We start from the raw sequence: 19673 nt of genomic DNA, 5'->3' as shown, positions 1-19673 counted from the left end.
TTTCCCCTCCAAGCACAAATTCTCCCCCCTATTCCCCAGTCTAGCACAACCCCTCCCCCCAAAAAAATCCCCTCCTAGCATAAATACGTCCCAGTCATCACTACTAGCACAAATTCTCCCCCCCCCAAAAAAAAAAAAATCACTCAAATCCTAAACACCTCAAATTTCCCCTCCAAGCACAAATTCTCCCCCCTATTCCCCCGTCTAGCACAAGCCCCCCCCCAAAAAAAAATCCCCTCCTAGCATAAATACCTCCCAGTCATCAGTACTAGCACAAATTCTCCCCCCCAAAAAAAACATCCCCTTCTAGCACAAATCCCCCCCCCCCCCCCTTCTATCATATCACCTCTTCTAGCACAAACCCCCAAATGCCACCCTCCTGGCACAAATCCTCTTCCCCCCCGACACAAATTCCCCCAAATCAACATTCCTAGCACACACCCCTAATTTCCCCTCCTAGAACAATTCTTATCTCCGCCACCCTCAAATTCTCACTCCCAACACAAATCCCTCCAATCGCCCCCCCCACCTCACATGATCCGACAGTGCCCAGGGCAGCCACCTTTTCTGCCCACCCCTTCTCCTGACCCTGGTTGGCATCAAACTTTAAAGCATAATTACAGTTAGATAGCTATACACACTATTGAAATACATACGGTATATGCTTACTGTTTTAAATGCCAAAGGATTAGCAATTCTATACAGCCAGGCTGTACACATCTGCCACACTGCATACATATCTACACCATTTTTAAATAAAAAAAATCAATTAAAAAAAAAAACGAAATCAATTTGAAAAACTTGCCCTGGCCTTTGACACGGAGAATATGAAGCATAGTGGAACCTTCTTAAAGCAAAGGGTATTTACATCTTGCAGCTTCCATCATTGATCATAATAACAATTGCATTTCTTATTAGTCGGGAAATCCATGCAAATCTATTTTTTTGTAATGCTTCTATGTCAATGGTGCATAGCCTTTTATACCAAACAGGCAGAATATGAAAGCTAGTCCAAAATTTCTCCAAGAGGATAACATTTTCTACCTATACTAATGGAGGGTTTGAACCATGTTATTAAGTTGCTTTGAAAAGTTTCCAGTCCCCCAATTCAATTTTTTTTCAACTTGCTCTACCTTATATGCAGTCTTTAGATAGTGTTATCACTGTAGTCCTTTTTATTTTTGTTTAAATTCAATAAAAGTACCTGGATCTCGGAAGCTGGCAGGGTCCATCTCCACTGTTGGCTTCTGAAGCCCCCCTGTATCTATTTCCGGGAATCGGTGCAGCTGGCACCTCCCGATCTCGCGCCTGCGCAGTGATGCCACCGCGTGATGCTCATTCTACTCATTTCCTGATGGGATATAGCGCGAGATTTCCGTATTAGGCGACTCCCAAGGACTCCTGGGATACATGACGCCGATATCCCAGGTGTCCATGCGAAGAGCCTAATGACGTAATCGCCTAGGCGGAGGGACCAGGAAGTGCTCCAGAAAATCATAAATTACAGGTATTCTGTATTTAGAAAAAAAAAAAAGTTACCATTTAAAAGCAAATGGAGAATGGGGATTGGATTTAGAGCACGTGAAAAAAAATGAGTGGAACTCCGCTTTAACCACGTTAGTTTTTTTTTTTTTTTTTCCATAGCTCTTGTTTAAGAATGGGGGCCTTCATTCTGTTGAGATCTTTCACTGGATATTTTGTTCTAATCTAAGAGCAAAAACAAGTTTACACTATTATTCAGGCCAGTTCAAAGTCCCTTTGAAAAAGCGGCAGTAGGTAACATCAATCAAAAGCGGCTTTCCACTGGAAGGTTGAATAGGTAAGTGAGATAATTGTGAAAATGGGCTCCGCATGAGAGGCATTCCAGCAGGTGGAACATTGATTTACCTAGCATTTAAATTCATTGCTCTGTTTCCATTTTAAAGCTACATTGTTAATAGAATCTTACCTTTTTTTTTTCGCCAATCACACTGAGCGACAAAATGAAAGCTTATCGACAGCAGACAGGGAAGTTATGCTTGTCCAAAGCAATGCTTCCTTTGTAACATTTAAAGGTTTTGTAATCCTAAAATGAAAAGGGCATCCCATGTAGAAGAGTTATCAAGAACATTGGATCTGTATTGTCGCTATATTTATTTTGCACTTATTGGATTTTCAGTAAGTTGCAATAAATTTGACCCTCGGTAATGGTCACTTTGAATAGAAATCTGGAGGAGCTCTTTCCTAGACAAAATCTTAAAAGCAACCGCAGGACCCTCTGTAATGTAAATCATACCTCTGGATACTATGGCTTCTAGTTACCAAAAAAGAGATGGATGTGGGAATAAGAACTCATTTCCTAGGGTCCTTCAGCATTGACTTTTTTTATTGTATTCAAGTATAGTAGAGTAGTGGATCTCTAAAGTTTTTTTTTATACTGGCTATTTTTTCTAAAAAAAAATAAAAAATTAGCAGGAAAGTCAATGAGATATGAAGAGTACATAGCACCAAATGTATTAATTAATCTATAATAGAAAAATATGCATTGCCCACATATTGGGAAAACGTGATTGACCAGTTAGCAAATTTTTCCACGGTGCAGCTTGGAAATCCTAAAATGTTTGATCATTTTTAGGTTTATATTTAATTAAATATGAGAAACTTTAAAATTATTAAATAATGCTAATAGGAAGTGAAGAGTACATATTAAAGCAGAATTTCAGTCCACCTCATTAAGTGACTTCACACCCCCGGGCGCTTCCATTATGCGGTGCAGTGCACTTGAAGCACAAGTTGTAGTTGACACTTTTCCCATTTGTAGCAAATTTGCTCGGCAAGTCTTGAGAAAAGTTGCATTGGTGAGTCTACAGCAAGAGCTCTGCAAATCTACAGCATGAAAGTTCTGCCACAGTGCCCCCTGTGGTGGGATGGCTATTGCACAACCTAACTGAACCAGAACTTGCAGCAGACTTGCAGAATGTTTGCAAACAAAGTTGATCTGGAGTCATGCAATGTGGACTTGCTGAAATTGTGCAACAAACTTGTGAAGCCTGGCAAGTGTAGCAATAGCTTAGCAAGTAATTTTCAAACTTGCAGCACAACTGCTTGCTATCTTGGAAAGTAGGCAAGATGGGAGGAAAAGCAGCACAAAGTCCTAAAAAAAAAGGAAAGTCAATTGGTAAGTTTTTTAAATGTTGATTAAAAGACCTATATACATTTCTGACTCACACCGGGAGTTTTGCATTTCCTCTGACTTCTCTGGCTGGGAACTTGGACAGAATTGAAGTCAAATACAACCGGGCAGTTAGCATTTTTAAAGGTGTATGAGGGAGGACAAGCTCAATATTTTGTCAGCACCAGTTTCCTTTAATTATTAGTAAGATATGATAAGTCCACTGGTCCTGACCAATTTTTCAGTTGTCCAATATTACATAATTCTGCTCTGATTTGGTTGAAAGATTTGTGAATAGCAATCTGGGGTAAAAGTCTTCATTGGGTGTTGCAGGGGATTGTGGTGTTTCTTTTTTTTTAATTATTTATTTATTCTGATTCTATTCTTTATTCTATTTTATTTCATTTGTGTTTATTCATTTTATTTTATGAAATTATTGAATTGTTTATTTTTTATTTAACCTCACTGCTTTGGTTGCAAACCCATCCCCTAAAAACTAAACTCCAGGCAGCAACAGCTAAATACACATAGGAATTTTATACATATAAAGCAACTGTTTTTCCTGCCAAAGGATTTATATTTCATTGCTGAGATTTGCAGAGACCTGCCTGGTAGGGCAGGAAACCTTATTTTTCTCTACTGCAGGTAAGTCACACTTACAGGTTTCCTCTCCACCACCAATCTGTGACTAGACAGGAAATGGAGAATCAGTGGACTAATGAGCTCATCTCTTGGTCACAGTGGGGTTTATTTACTAAAGCTGGAGAGTGCAAAATCAGGTGCACTTCTGCATGAAAAACCAATTAGCATCCAGGTTTTATTGTCAAAGCTTAATTGAACACACTAAAGTTAGAAGCTGATTGACTACCATTAGGTTCTTTCTCAGAGAATAGGTGCAGGACCCCTCCTTTTCGGAGTCACCCCTTTTCACCCCTGCAGCCAGCAACAATAGATCCCCTAACAACAGTGGACCACCCGCAACAAAAAACTCCTGGCAGCAACAACAGATCTCCACACAGCCAGCATCAATAGACCTCTCCCTTAACAGTAGATCTCTCGCAGCAACAACTGACTGCCTCAGAGCAACATAAGACCCACCACCAGCAACAACAGGTTCCCCACCAGAAACAATAGACCTCCTCAGCAACAATAGACCCTCCAGCAAAAAGAGATCCCCTCCAGCTGGAATAAAACCCCCAGCAGTCAGCATCAATAGACCCTGAAGCACACCCCAGCAACCCCTTGCCATTACATACAGCCAGTTCTGGAGGTGCCGGAACTACGTTCCCCCGTATTCCCGCTGAAAAAAGCCCTGGCTACCATGCACAGATGCACTAGATTCAGAGTGCTCCAGTTTTAGTAAATCTACCCCTCTGCTCTCTTTTCCTGGAAAACATGCATACATCTGCCTGGAGTTCAGCTTTATTTATTGAAAGAGTTATTTGATGTTGAATGAAATGAATATGTCTTAGCTGGTTTTAATTAGTCACCCATCTATGTAGACTAGACGTGTCAGTACCGCAGGGATGAGCTGACAGCCATGATCATGACTGTAATTTCATCGATTTTCCACTGGATTTGTACAAAGTGCTTTAGCAGCAATTATTATGGTGGTTTTTCAATGCTTCAATACCTTTGCCAAGATCACTTTTACAGTTGTTGTCTTTCTCCATAATTTTACACAGTAATAACCAATTCTCTTTTCCTCTTTTTTTTTCTTTAGTAAACCCAACAAGAGCAGGTGGGAGAGATATTCCAGGCTCGGCGGAGGTCATCAGGGAATCTAGCAGCACAACCGGCATGGTCGTTGGCATAGTAGCTGCCGCCGCCCTGTGCATCCTCATCCTCCTTTACGCCATGTACAAGTACCGAAACAGGGATGAAGGCTCCTATCATGTTGATGAGAGTCGAAACTACATCAGTAACTCAGCGCAGTCCAATGGGGCTGTGATTAAGGAAAAACAACCCAGCAGCGCTAAAAGTTCAAACAAAAATAAGAAAAACAAGGACAAAGAATATTACGTCTGATCCCAGCCGCTTAACGAACACGTGTATAGAAATAGTCTTCATTTTATCTGAGACATAAAATTTAACAAACTTATTTACTTTACTTTTTATGAAGCACATTGAAATTATAAAAAAATAAAATAAAGAAGACAGGGAATGCGATCAGAAAGAAAAGACTGTTTTTAAAAAAAAAATGTAAAAACAAATGAAAAAAATATATATAAAACAAGCACATCACGGTGTTGTTTCCCAGAAACAGGAGCCACTTAAGATACCCAACTATCTACAGTGTTTTCGTATATTCTGCCCATCCATTTAATGCGGTTGGAATGTTTTGGAAAGACGTTGAGTAGACAAAGCATTCTTCAAGCACAGGAAAAAAAATATACAACTTGGAGGCACAATTCAAAATTTTAAAAATAAATTCCAATTCCGTTCAGGCACAACTAAAAGAAACAAAAAATAAAGAAGCTACCTATGATTCTGGATGCAGCCAAAGTGCTTGTGCCCTCTTCATCATGGAAATACGTACGCCAGCGAAAAACTTGTCTGAACTTGCAAACCGCTGTGGCTTGTGGCAATGGGGCAGCGAAGCAACCATGGAGACATGTCTGGTACAAAAAAGCTGGCTTTTCTGAAAAACTTTAAAAAAAAGAAAAAACTTTCACAAAGACCCCTTTCTGGTTGTGAAGAGTATGTTACGGAGGCCTTATTTTCACAAATACGGAACATAAGGCCCTTTTTCAAAATTAAAACAAGAGGGATAGATGCAATCATTGAAAATTTTCATGCACGCTTAATATGTTACTACATATGTTTATATAAAACACATCTATATGTGCTTTCTGGACTGTGATAAGTGATGTTTTATAGCCTGTTGTATAGACAATGCAAAATATATCTGCTCTTCAGCCATTTTTGGTAAACTCAATGTTCTAAGTGTTGCTAGGTATAGACAGTTTTCCAATGTCTGACCCAACAGACATATTTCAGTTTCTTGCTGCCATTACCCAATTTGTATCTTTTATTTTTAAAATTCTTGTGAGTATGCCGCTGGGGGATGTGTATGAATGTAAAAAAAAAAATTAAAAAATGTTAATATTATACAGCACAATAGCCAACATTCCACTGCAGCCAAGTTCCAGTATGGCGAGCCACAAGGTATGAAGGTATCTAACTTTCTCCAAACAATTAAAAAGTCCGGCATAATGTAATTCTTTATGCTAGCTAATTAACTGTAAGGACCTTTTACTTTTTTTTAACTATGACATGACATGCCTTTTATGCGTTTAATTAAATAATAATAAAAAAATAATGGACCTTGAATTTATGTTAAAAAAAAAAGTATTAAATACGATTGATACACATGAACAGTGTTCATGTTGATTATGGCTTGGGAATGTCTGCAGTTTTTTGACTGCAAGTAAGTGTGTTTATGTGTCCTTTCTCCAAACATATATTGTTTAAAAAAAAAATATTTTTGGCTTGAATTAAAAATAAAATTAGTAATCTTGTAGATATAATAGTTGTCTTTCTCACAAGAACATGAAAAATTGTAAGCAAAATAGAGTAATATCCTAAAATAAAATGGCATTGTTTTCATATATTTAAAAAAAAATGTATTTTTCTGTAAATCACAATTTTTGGAGTTATAAAGCAAATTAATATATAGTAATGCAGTAAAAATTCTTAAGCTTTGCTGAATTAAGCGTGTTGCAAAAGACTTGAGAGTAACATATCACTCAAGAGGAAATGCAAAGAGAATATATTAACCTAAAAGTTGGTACTTCAAGAGAACTCAGTCTTCTCACTTGAAGGTCTCCTGAGAAGAGTTTGAATGTTCACACATTATAGACAAGGAAGAGTTTTAAATTAATTTCAACAGAAGAAGGGGTAACAAAGCAAAAGAGCTTGTTTTATTTACCAGGTAACTTTGAAAAAATCCTTAAAATCTAGACATGTTCTCTCAAGCTCACAGAAACAAAAATTGAATTGTATTGTACTTGTACTGTCTGCCCTAATGTTGTAAAGCGCTGCGTAAACTTTCGGCGCGATATAAATCCTGTATAATAATAATAATAACAATAGAGTTGATAAAAATATTAATAGGGCTTCCACATACCATTAGTCCTGATTTTTGCAAGGGTGTTTTGATCACTCCCCAAAGCCAGTAGCTTGTAGAAGAACAGGGTGCATCAAATAACTTTTCCTGCTACAAATCTCCATCTGGACACAAGAGAAAGTCAACTGTACTCAGGGATAAAAAGTTATTTAATGCTGTATTGCACAAAAACGTGTGAAAGGTCCAGTCATGATTATAGTTCTCTAAAAAAAAAAAGAAAAAAAAATGATGAAAAGATGTAGAGTAAACAATTGTGGTCCAAACAAGACTTGCCAAATTGATAAGTTGAACATGCTATGATAGCAAAGTACTACAAGTCTTTTATAAAGTATTTTATTTTATGTAATCAAAATGTCAAATGTCAATTGTTTCTTTGTATACATCTATTTTGCCAACACTTTTTATCTTTGATAATCATTTATACCATAATTCCGAGCTACTATTTCAGTTATATACTTATGTTACTGATATTTTTGCATTTATTTGTAGCACCATTGCTTCCGATTTGTTTTAGATATTCAGTTCAAACTATGTATGCAATTTTGCTATAGCATTTCAACGTCATCATTGTTAATCCTTTCATATAATGAGAATTCAGCTGACGCATTTTGATGCGTTGTGTTCCAGGTCCCTTTCATTGAAAGGGTAGGTACATTTTATATTCTGCAACAGGGTTTTTCTTTTCTTTCTTTTTTTTTTCTTTTTCCCTGTATATTAGCTGTACTTAGTCTGGATGAGGTGGCTTATTTCCAATTCTGTAATGTGTTGCCTTTACAACAAAATCAAAAAAGTGTGAGATGATTCATCCCCAAAAAATCAAACCAAGAGGCCCAAAGCCAGTTTATTGTGTTTGTGTGATAGATATTGAAAATGAAATTTATTTTGTTGCAAGGCCAATTTATCCATTACTGGAAATGCTAAGCAAGTGGAATTTATTGTTTTGTTAATAAAATGTTTCTTAATACATCGCTTTGTTTTCATTTTCGCAAGAGATGTAAATTGAAAAAAAATGTATGATTTGGACAACACGGAAAAAAAAAAACATTAAGTTTTAGTCTGTAGGTAATTTTAAGGGTTAAACCTGAGACAATAAAAAACTAAAACATTTAGACACTAGCTCAGATTTCAGGACACATAGGGGTTGATTTATTAAAACTGGAGAGTGCAAAATCTGGCGCAGCTCTGCATAGAAACAAATCAGGTTACAAGTTTTTTTTTGTCAAAGCTGAAGTTGAAAGCTGATTGGTTACCATGCACAGCTGCACCAGATTCTATGTGCACCAGTTTTAGTAAATCTCCACCATTACACTTTATTTACTAAAGTAGTAGTACTGTTCACTACATGGGCATGCAAAAATAATTTTTTTAATTTTCCTTTCATGTGATTGGGTATTCAAAGGGAACACATTTACTAATGAGCATTCACTTTGCTTTATGAACAGTTTACACCCCTTATTCTTTTGTTCTGCTATGATGTAAAATAACTTTACAAATGTTTTATGTTTTCCATTTATTGTTGTCCTATCCGCAGCACTTCATACACTATAAATGGTCAATGGACATATAGACAAACCTATACCCACAGTTGATCCAGAGTAAGGCAAATAAAAACCCCTAGCAAAGCATGATCCCATTTGCTTCAGCAGGGGAAAAAATTCCTTCCTGCTCCCCCGAGAGGCAGAGTATTCAGTTATATTATGTACATTTTGGAAAAAATCCAGGTCTTTTTTAAAGCAATCTTCTGAGCTGGACAGAACCAGCCTTTGAGGGAGTCTATTCCAAATTTTCACAGCTCTTAAGCTGCGTACAGACGGGCGGACTTTTCGACCAGACTGGTCTGACAGACTTTCCAACTGACTTTCAACGGACTTTTGACTGACTTCCGATGGACTTTTTAAGGAACGGACTTGCCTACACACGATCACACCAAAGTCCGATGGATTTGTAGGTGATGACGTACACCAGACTAAAATAAGGAAGTTGATAACCAGTAGCCAATAGCTGCCCTAGCGTTGGTTTTTGTCTGTCGGACTAGCATACAGCCGAGCGGATTTCGCGTATTTTTTTTTTTTTTTTTACGACGTAAAGATTTGAAGCATGTTCCAAATCTAAATTCCGTCAGATTTTCGACTGGAAAAGTCAGCTGAAGGTCCGATGAAGCCCACACGCGATCGGATTGTCCACCGGACATGGTCCGTCGGACCAGTCCGGTCGAAAAGTCCGACCGTGTGGACGCTGCATTACTGTGAAGAAGCCTTTCTGTATTTGGAGATTAAATCTATTTTTATTCAGATGTGAAGAGTGCCCCCTTGTCCTCTGTGATGACCCTAAAGTGAATAACTCAACACCAAGTTCACTATATGGACCACTTATGTATTTATACATGTTGATCATACCTCCCCTTAATCTATTCTTCTCAAGAGAGAATAAATTCAGCTCCTTTAACCACTTCAATACCAGGCACTTAGACACCTTCCCGCCCAGCCCAATTTTCAGCTTTCAGCGCTGTCGCAATTTGAATGACAATAGCGCGGTCATGCTACACTGCACCCAAACAAATTTTTTATCATTTTGTTCCCACAAATAGAGCTTTCTTTTGGTGGTATTTGATCACCTCTGCGGTTTTTATTTTTTGCGCAACAAATAAAAAAAGACCGAAAATTTTGAAAAAAAAAAGTTTTTCTTTGTTTCTGTTAAAACTTTTTGTAAATAAGTACGTTTTCTTCTTAAATGACGGGCACTGATATGGCTGCACTGACGGGCACTGATACGGCGGCACTGATGGGCACCGATGAGGTGGCACCGATGAGGTGGCACCGATGAGGTGGCACTGACGGGCACTGATGATGGGCACTGATAGGCGGCACTGATGGGCACTGATAGGTGGCACTGATGGGCACTGATAGGTGGCACTGGTATGCGGCACTGATTTGCACTCATAGGTGGCACGGATGGGCACTTATAGGCGGCACTGATGGGCACTCATAGGCGGCACTGATGGGCACTCGTAGGTGGCATTGATGGTTACTTATGGGTGGCACTGATAGTTGGCACAGATGGGCACGGATGGGCACTGATAGATGGGCATGGATGGGCACTGACAGGTGGCATGAATGGACACTGATGGGTGGCACTGATGGCATTACTTGTTTGCAGTGATGCCCCTAAGGGTGGCATTGCTGGGCATCACTGCAACATAATTGTGCCAATCAGTGCCCATTTGTGGGCACTGATTGGCACATATTTGGCACACTGGGCACATGTGGATGGCCATGGGGTACATACCTGGCCATCCACATGTTGCCCCTTCCCTGGTGGTCCTAGTGGCGATCCCTGGTGGTCCAGTGTGGTGATCTGCGGGGGGGCTGCGCTGATAAACAATCAGCACAGACCCCCCTGCCAGGAGAGCCGCCGATCGGCTCTCCTCTACTCGCGTCTATCAGACGCGAGTGAGGAAGAGCCGATCAACGGCTCTTCCTATTGACAGCGTGATCAGCCGTGATTGGACATGGCTGATCACGTGGTAAAGAGTCTCCGCCAGAGGCTTTTTACCAAGATCAGTGTAGCGGTGTGTCAGAATGACACACCGCTCCACCGATTGCCGCGATGCGCGCCCCCGGGGGCGCGCTGCGGCATGTTATCCTGCTGGAAGTCATATGACGTCCAGTCAGGATAACAGAACCACTTCCCGGACGTCAATCCGCTATAGGGCGGGCGGGAAGTGGTTAATTTTTCCTCATAGCTGAGCTCCTCCATGCCTCTTATCAGTTTGGTTGCCCTTCTCTGCACTTTCTCCAGTTCCCCGATATCCTTTTTGAGAACTGGAGCTCAAAACTGAACTGCATATTTCAGATGAGGTCTTACTAATGATTTATACAGGGGCAAAATTACCTCTCTCTCTATCTCTCTCTCTCTGGAGTCTATACCTCTCTTAATACAAGAAAGGATTTTGCTTGCTTTGGAAACCACAGCTTGGCATTGCTTGCTATTATTAAGTTATGATCTACCAGAACATCCAGATCCTTCTCCATCATTGATTCCCCCAGTTGCACTCCCCTTAGTATATATAATATATATAGTATATATAATGCATGTATATTCTTAGCCCCCAAGTGCATAACTTTACATTTATCAACATTAAACCTCATTTGCCACATAGTTGCCCAATAAAACAGTGCATTGAGGTCGGCTAAGTTGGAGACATCCTGTAAGGACGTTATTCCACTGCACAGCTTGGTGTCACCTGTAAAGACTGAAATGGTACTTTTAATCCCAGACCCTATATAATTTCTAAATATATTACAACACAACACAAGACATTAAATTATGTAGCTAATCACATTTAAGATTTGATCCACATTAAATCTAAATTAAGCTAAAGACAAAATATTCACTTATCAAGAGTACTGGTTATGCCTGCTCTTTCCACCCCTCCTCCATTCACAGAAGCTGTATTATAGCTTCTATGAATGAAAAGAGATCTATGAATGGAGGAAGTGGGCCTTTCATTCATCCACCCATGCTTCATTCAAAGATCATTTTTCATTCATAGAAATTAAAGTACAGCTTCTATATATGGAGTAGGTGGGCAGAAAGGGCAGGCATAATCGGCACTCTGGATTGGTACATTAGAACAGTAGGCACTAGTAATTCATGCTGCACCAGAAGACTATGGCGGCAATGTTGGAGGAGGAAGATTTCAGCAGGAGCCTGCAGTGCAAGGAACACATTGCATTGATAGTAAGTCATGCCCCTTGTGCTAATCAATTTTTATTTTTTCTCCCAAATGACAATGTTATTAGTTGTCTCAATAAAAGAAACAGTACACAGATACAAGTGTATAAAAGAAAGAGGACAATGCATGAGAAAATGCAATAGCGTTGAGAAGGGAGGAACCTTCCTCCAATTTTTGCAATATACATTTGAACTTCAATGGTGACATTGCTTTAGAACAGTAGTGATCAGTACCTGAAAACTGACATCATACAAAACTTTGCATGGAGAATATCCAAGACTGGAGAAATAAAAAAAGAGAAGAGATGGATAGAGAAAGTAGGAGAGGAGAAAAGGAAGAAAGCAGAGGGTTACCGCATTGGCTCAGTTACCGGCTCGGGGTAGGTCCTCCCGAAGATGCCACCGCTCCCAGACTTTATTGTGGTCATCTAGCCTGTCCCGTATCCTAGCGGTCATCTTCTCCATATGGTCAACATCCTTAACCCTAAAGTACAAGGCTTCCGGGGAAGGTGGTGATAATTTCTTCCAGTTAAGGGCAACTAGGCATTGTGCAGCCATGAGAATGTGTCTGAGTAATTTCTTATAGGATTTGACTATTTTCAGTTGGGAGAGGCCTAACAGGAAGAATTTCGGTGTCATGCGTATCGGCACCTCAAAGAGGCAAATCAGTAGTTTTTGTGTCGAGCGCCAGAATGGGGCTATTAAAAGGGCAGGTCCAGTAGTTGTGGAGGAGAGTGCCTCTGTCCCACTGGCAGGCAGTAGCGGTCAGAGCTGGAGGGGTAGATAACATGGAGCATGTCTGGAGTCAGGTACCAAAAGTAGAGACTCTTGTAAGCATTTTCCTTATAGAGAGTACATAAAGAGCTCTTGGCAGCCTGACTCCAGATCGCCCGCCTGGCCTCCACAGGGATTTCCTCTCCTAGCTCTCTTTTCCAGTGGAGCATGTAAGTATGTTTGCTTTGATCTGGTATGGAGTATGTATTAATCTGATAAATATCTGAGATCAGTCCTCTATGTTTGGAGACCTCTAATATAATGCGTTCAAATGGGGAAGGTGTGGAAAATTGCAGACTCTGCCGTAGAACACCTGGCGGGGTAGGTCATGTTTATCTTGGAGTTCAGAAAATGGTAACAATTTACGGGATATAGGATCCACTAGGTGTCCAAAATGGAACAGGTTCCGTGATGCCCAGGGCCATGACAACTGTCGGGTAAGGCTAGCAGGCACTTTAGGGTTGCAGAGAAAGGAGGTCAGCAGGGATATTTCAGATTTAGGCTTGTGTTTGCGAGATAGCTTGCGGCATAGCTGCCTAAGCTGGGACATTGAGCCCAATAACCGACCATGTTCCACTTCCACATTCGCAATTCAAAGAAGGCTGTTTGGGTGTACAGGCGCCAACCAAATTTTCTCTATTTCTGTCCATTTATTGTAGGAACGTTGGCGAAACCAGGAGCCTATCATGCATAGCTGGGCCACCTGGTAGTATTTAACTAGGTTGGGAAACACCAGGCGTCCATCAGCATGCAATGCCATTGGGACTGATCGGGGTATTCTATGTCATTTATAGTTCCACACGTATCGTAGTAAATCAGCTTGTAGTTTGCTTAGGTGGCCGTAGGGGACAGGGATGGGTAATGTCTGGAATAGGTACAGAAGCTTAGGAAGGATAACCATCTTGACAGATGTGATTTGCTCCAGGATAAAGATATGATGGGTTTTCGATTTTTGGACTAGTTCCCTAATTGACCTATATAAGGGGGGAAAATTAGCTTGGTATAGTGTTGCGATGGACGGGGTAAGATTAACCCCCAAATATTTTAAAGAGGTACGTTCCCAACTATAGGGAAAATAAGACTGTAGGTGGTGGATTTCATCCTCTGGGAGGTTAACTGGGATGGCTACCAACTTAGACGCATTTGTTTTGTAACCTGAAATTGCCCCATATTTGTCAAGTTTAGCATGTAAATTAGGTAGGGAGATCTTGGGCTGGGTCAAGATGAGGATAATGTCATCCGCGAACAGCGAGATTTTGAATTCCTTTCCCCTAACCGATATACCCCCAATGTCCAGATTCCCACAAATGGTCGCCACCAGGGGCTCTACACATAAGGCAAATAGCAAAGGGGAGAACAGACAGCCCTGCTGGGTACCATTAGTGAATGGGAAGGAGGACGAGAGGGCAAAAGGGGTCTTTACTTGTGATGTAGGGTTGGTGTAGAGATGCTGAACTGCCCGCAGGAAAGGTCCCCTGAAACCCATGTGATGTAGTAGTGCGAACAGAAAAGGCCAACCAAGACGGTCAAAGGCCTTTTCTGCGTCCAGACTCAAGATCAGGGACTCTGGGTTGTCTCTATTAGCTACATCAATTAAGTCTATGACCTTTCCCGTGTTATCACACGCTTGATGGAGGGGGACAAAGCCGCCTTGGTCCTTATGGATCAGGGTAGGTAAAACTGGTATTCGAATGGATCGAGAGGAGTTTAGTGAATATTTTTAGGTCGGCGTTCAATAGGGCTATGGGCCTATAGCTAGCACATAAGGAAGGGTCCTTGTCTGGTTTTGGGATCAGGGTAAGAAAGGAGCTTTGCATATCATTTGGGATGGGGGTTTGCTGAAGGAAGGCATTAAAAAGTTTAGTCATATCTGGGAGGAGTAGGGGAGGAAGTATTTGTAATACTAGTATGGCAGGCTGTCTGGGCCAGGGGATTTGTGAGCGGATAGGGCTTTTATAGTCATCGTAAGTTCTTCTGCAGTAATGGGTGCATTGAGTGCAAGCAGATCTGAGGCTTGGAGTTGGGGTATCCCAGCCTGCTCCAAGTAGCGGGACATACTGTCAGCTAGGTCCGATAGAGGGAGATTATGTGGTATCTCCAGTTTATTATATAGGTCAATGTAGTATTCTGCAAAGGTGTTTGCTATGTCCTGAGGGTGGGATAGTAAGCAGCCTAACCTATTCTTAATTAAATGTGGGGTAGATGTATGATTACGGCCAGCTAATTTTCTAGCCAGCGGTGAGTGTGCCTTGTTGCCTTTGTCATGGTTTAACTGTTTTAGTTGGATCAATGCTTTCTCCACCTGACCCATCGCAAGGTCCTTAAGTGTCATTCGTAGGCAGGTGATCCATTTGAGAAGAGATAGGGACAGGGAAGACTGCATCTGGGCTTCAAGAACTATTGTGGGCTCCCCAGAGTGTGGAAAGAGAGACATCCAGGGTATCATTCTTGACAAAGTAATGTTTCAGGGTAGATTCCAGTTCCACTCTGGAGGGTAGGTGCTGTAAAAGGAAATTATTCAACCGCCAGTTATAGGGCCTACGGAGGGAGGGGCCTAGGTTTAGTGTTAGTAGGACGGCAGCATGATCGGACCAGGAGATTGGGAGTATTTGTGCAGAGCGAGTAATGCGGAGCGTGTTGTTGTTAACAAAGAAATCTATATGCGAGTGGGTATGGTGAGGGGCAGAATAAAACGTGTATTAATGGTCGCCAGGGTGGAGAGCCCACCAAGCATCAAAGAGAGCATGTCTTCTGGTGAGCTGACGAAAGAGCTTGGAGTCCATGAGGGCTTGAGTCTGAGGAGCCTGGGGATTCACCACATGGCGATCGAAAGTTGTGGAGTGGGAGAAGTTAAAATGTCCCCCAATTATGAGGAAATCGTGGGATGTCCGAAAGAGGCGGGCAAGGATCCTAGTTAAAAATTGGTGCTGACGAGTATTCTGGGCATAGAGGGTGCAGAAGGTAACTGCCTGCGTCTGCCATAGGCCATGTATAATGACAATATGTCCCTGTGGGTCAAGGTAGGAGGTAGAGAAGGTGAACAGGGAGCATTTTTTAAAAAGTATGGAGATGCCTGCACGTTTACGTGGGCTGAAGGCCTGAAATACTTGAGGATAATGTCTGAAAGCGATTGTGAAGGAGCCCCCTTTATCAAAATGGGTTTCCTGTATCATGATAATGTCTCCCCTCGACTGCTTAAATTCCCTAAGTACCAGGTGCCTTTTTTTATTCAGAGTTTAGGCCATGAACGTTTAATGACAGAATCTTAGCCATTGTGTAGGATGGGAGGTACTATGGGTATACTTAGCTGATTCCGTTGGTGTTACGCTATGTGCAGGGTCCGGAAGCGTGACATCAATGGGTGGAGAGCCGGTGGCCAACAAGGACTATGTGAGGAGCCAGCGTGTGGAGGGAAGGAGGAAAGGAAGCTAGAAGAAAGAAAAGGGGTTAGAACCGTAATATACACATTGTATACGACATGCATCATCTCAGGACTCTGCAGGACCTAGGGGTCAGAGGGCCAATGTAGTTCCTATATGTCCACCCATCTAGAGAACTGAAATAAGTTGCAGCGGGGGGGGTTTGGGGGGACATAGAGATATGCAGATATTGTTTCAATATATGAAAAAAAAAAAAAACGAAAAGAAGAGCTGATGAAAATCAACTGACAGGAGGTTAAGGAGGGAACTTTAGGTGGTAAACCAGGGGGGGTTGGTAAGCAGAGAGTCGACCATGCTCGTGTCTCAGCTGAGACCAGCACAAGTTGTTAAACTAGGATGAAGCGGAGGCATTTGGGGAATAACAGTGTGGTATTAGGTGAAGTAACTTACAGATAAGGACCAGGTTGTGGTGCAGCCAAGTTGAACAAAAAACAAAAAGGCTAACTAAACTTAGGAAGAGCATCACAAAGTGAGATCAGCCATTTCTATGCTTAGTGGCTTTACGAGGGGAGTCCGGTCCCCTAGAGCGCTTGGTGGGGGGAACCTTCTGCCAAACCACCAGAGGTGGAGGAGGGGTGGCCACCAGGTCCCAGTCAGGTAGCTGAGGGGTAGGAATACCAAGGGCATCACAGAAGGCATTCAGGTCCTCTGGGTAGCGCAGTATAGCAGATTTTACTTGGTGTCTTGCTGTCAGGCTGAAGGGAAATCCCCATCTGTAGATAATGTCCTTATCTTGTAAAGCATGGGGAAGGGGTTGTAAGAGTCTACGTTTTTGAAGTGTAATCCAGGAAAGGTCCGGGTATATCTGTACCGGATTGTTGTCGAAGCCTAGTTTGCGGATGGAGTGAGCTTTGCGCATGAAGACTTCCTTCAGCGGATAGTAGTGCACTTGGCAGATGACATTGCGTGGTTTAGAAGCAGGGCCTTTAGGCCGGAGGGCTCGATGGACTCTGTCCATCTCAATAAGTTTGTCAGCGACTTCCCCCAATAAGTTGTTAAACAAGGTCTGCAGGCTGGACTGTAGATCTCCAGCTTCTGTTGATTCAGGCAGGCCTCGCACACGGATGTTGTTCCTACGTCCCCTATTGTCCAAGTCCTCGACATGGCATTGCATGTCTCTTAGCAAAAGGCGTGGTCTGCTCCTTGAATTTGAGTGCGGTGGACTGATAATTTGGTCTCCTGTATCTCCTCCTCCGCCATCTCCACCCTGTCCGCTAGGTGTTTGAGTCCCGTGTGGAGGGCCTGAATTTTAGTTCGGCATGTGGCTTTTAAAATCCTCCTTAGTTGGAATGGCTTGTAGATAGGATTGCCACTGGGGAGGGACAGGGTGGAGGTGGACCACAGTATCTTGGTATGGATGCAAGTGAGAGGTAGAGGGCTGTTGATGGGAGTCTTCCGCAGAGGTGCCGTGAGCTCGGGGGGGGGGGTAGGCCGCGGTGGAGGGTCCCAGGGCTCAGACCACATTGGAATATGGGAGGGCGACAGGGCTGGTGGTGGGGGACTCCCCATCTGAGGATGTGCCTGGGAGCTTGCTATCTGGGAATAGGAGAGGGGGTCCCAGCTATTCCCCTGGTAGAGCTAGATTCTCTGGAGTGGGACTGTCTCTGGGCCTTGGGGGAGGCAGGCACAGGCGTGTGGGGGGAGCGAGGCCTACTACCCCCTTCAGGCACCGGGTGGGCTCGTGGATGCATGGGGCCCGGGAGGGCTGGAAAGTCCTCCGAATCCTCTGAGGGGGCAGGAGAGTCGGGGTTACTCTTGTGGATGCCGGGGTCTGATGCTGCCCGCAAGGGAAGGCGCGGATAGCTGGGTGTGGGCTGTGGCTTTCTCCTCATGTGGCGTGGCTGGGGAGGAGAGAGCCGATAGGAGAGACTCACTGCCTGTGGGGGTCCGTCGGCTTCCGGTCACGTCCCCCTCAATTTTTTTTTATTGTTGATTAAACTTAAAATTTATCATTTTTTTAACCAAGTGGTCAATGTATATTCTGACTTATTAATCTTTTAACAGTCCTAAGCTTGATGCTTGGTTTTTGATAGTAAATATTGACTTCGGGGATATGCGTTATTTTGCCAAAGGCTGAGTGCATGCTGTTGCCCTGTGGTAACATGTGTGTCAGCTTTTTCATTACTGTAAATGCAAAAATGTTAATTTTGTGCACTGGTGTACTGTGTGCTATTCATTTTTTTATGGCACACCAACACACTTTGCCAGTCAGACAACTGTGTACTGTTGTATGATGAAGGCTTCCCTTACACCTTTGGCTTGGGCCCCTAATAGTGTAGACAGGGGGTACAGGAGTACAGAGTAACACAAGTCCCTGTAAATCTTGCTGGGGGCAGGATAGGTGTTCACAATGGGCAGGAGAAGTTATTAGGTGGCTCCAGCAAGCAGGCGAGCAGGTGGGCAGCTGGTACTGATTATAGCAGGCAGAGTAGCAGAGTCAGGCAGGCTGGGTCGTACACAGATGGCATGGATCGGGTACAGGCACAGGAAGAAGTGTGGTCAGGTAACAAGCCAGGTCTGTAACCGATCAGTAAAGCAGGAGCCAAAGGAGCAGACAGAAGCGGAGGTCAGGGGACAAGCTGGGTCAGCAATTGTAAGCGGGACACAGATTTGCAGGGTCACAGGTTAAACAGGAGGCTGAAGACAAAGCAGCACTGATTCTAAGCATTGGCCGAGTTTAAATAGCTCCTTTGGTGCTAGCATCTGTCACAGGTGCGCGTATGTGCCGACGTGCACGAGAATGCACAGCCTCCGGATGCTTAATTGAGACAGTTTTTCCAGATGATTTTGCTTGACTGATCAGATGAGTCTCTTGGCATGGATATTGCTCTCAGGTTCCCAAGAATTCTCCTCAGGCCCAGACCCTTTCCATTTAATTTAGCCAGTGCCTAATTCTTGAAAGCATGAAAGGGAACAGGTTTTAGCCTGTGCCCAGAAGGCCTTTCCTTACAGTAGCCTTCTATATGTGGCATGGGACAAGGTTCATAGAACTTTTGCTGTTCTGTCCTGTAATAAGCAAATTTATACCAAATCAGTTGAGTGTTAGGAGTACTGGAATGTAAGGTTCTTAGTGAGAAGCAAAGGCTTAGTACCGTGGGGTTGGAGGGTGACATTTTAACGCTATATAAGGTAACGTAGTGGAAAGGAACAATGTTTATCCTTAAGAACAAGGTTCTTGCTGGGTCACTGCTAAAGAATTTCCCACCGTAGAATAATTTATGAGCCCCACCACAGTGTACAAGTACCTTATTTTGTTATCTTTTGTTATCTATGGGGTTCAGATTTCTAAAGGTATATACATGGTTTACTTTGCAAGAGAAGTTGCACTTTGCATAGGAATTAGCTCCAGAGCTTAACTAATTAGGTGAATCTCTGCCGACTTTCATTGTCTAATCATGTTCAAGCAAAAATGCTGTTTTTTTTTGTTTTGTTTTCTTGTCCATAT

The 19673-nt window shown here is 42.4% G+C and overlaps 1 protein-coding gene across 24 annotated transcripts in view; it reads left to right on the top strand.

Moving 5' to 3' along the window:
- The window catches only part of NRXN1 (neurexin 1), a 1909081-nt gene extending 1900835 nt beyond the window's left edge, over positions 1 to 8246 (top strand). For all 24 annotated transcript variants that reach the window (XM_073628543.1, XM_073628542.1, XM_073628557.1 and 21 more), the window contains one exon: positions 4875 to 8246. In XM_073628543.1, the coding sequence (XP_073484644.1) occupies positions 4875 to 5179 (305 nt within the window). In that variant the 3' untranslated portion in view covers positions 5180 to 8246. The remainder of the gene's footprint in view (positions 1 to 4874) is intronic.
- The last annotated feature ends 11427 nt before the right edge of the window (positions 8247 to 19673 follow it).

Source organism: Aquarana catesbeiana, linkage group LG04, assembly GCF_042186555.1.
Source record: "Aquarana catesbeiana isolate 2022-GZ linkage group LG04, ASM4218655v1, whole genome shotgun sequence".
NCBI lineage: Eukaryota > Metazoa > Chordata > Amphibia > Anura > Ranidae > Aquarana > Aquarana catesbeiana.
Note: the sequence above shows the minus strand (reverse complement) of the source record. Positions and strands in the feature narration are given on the sequence as shown.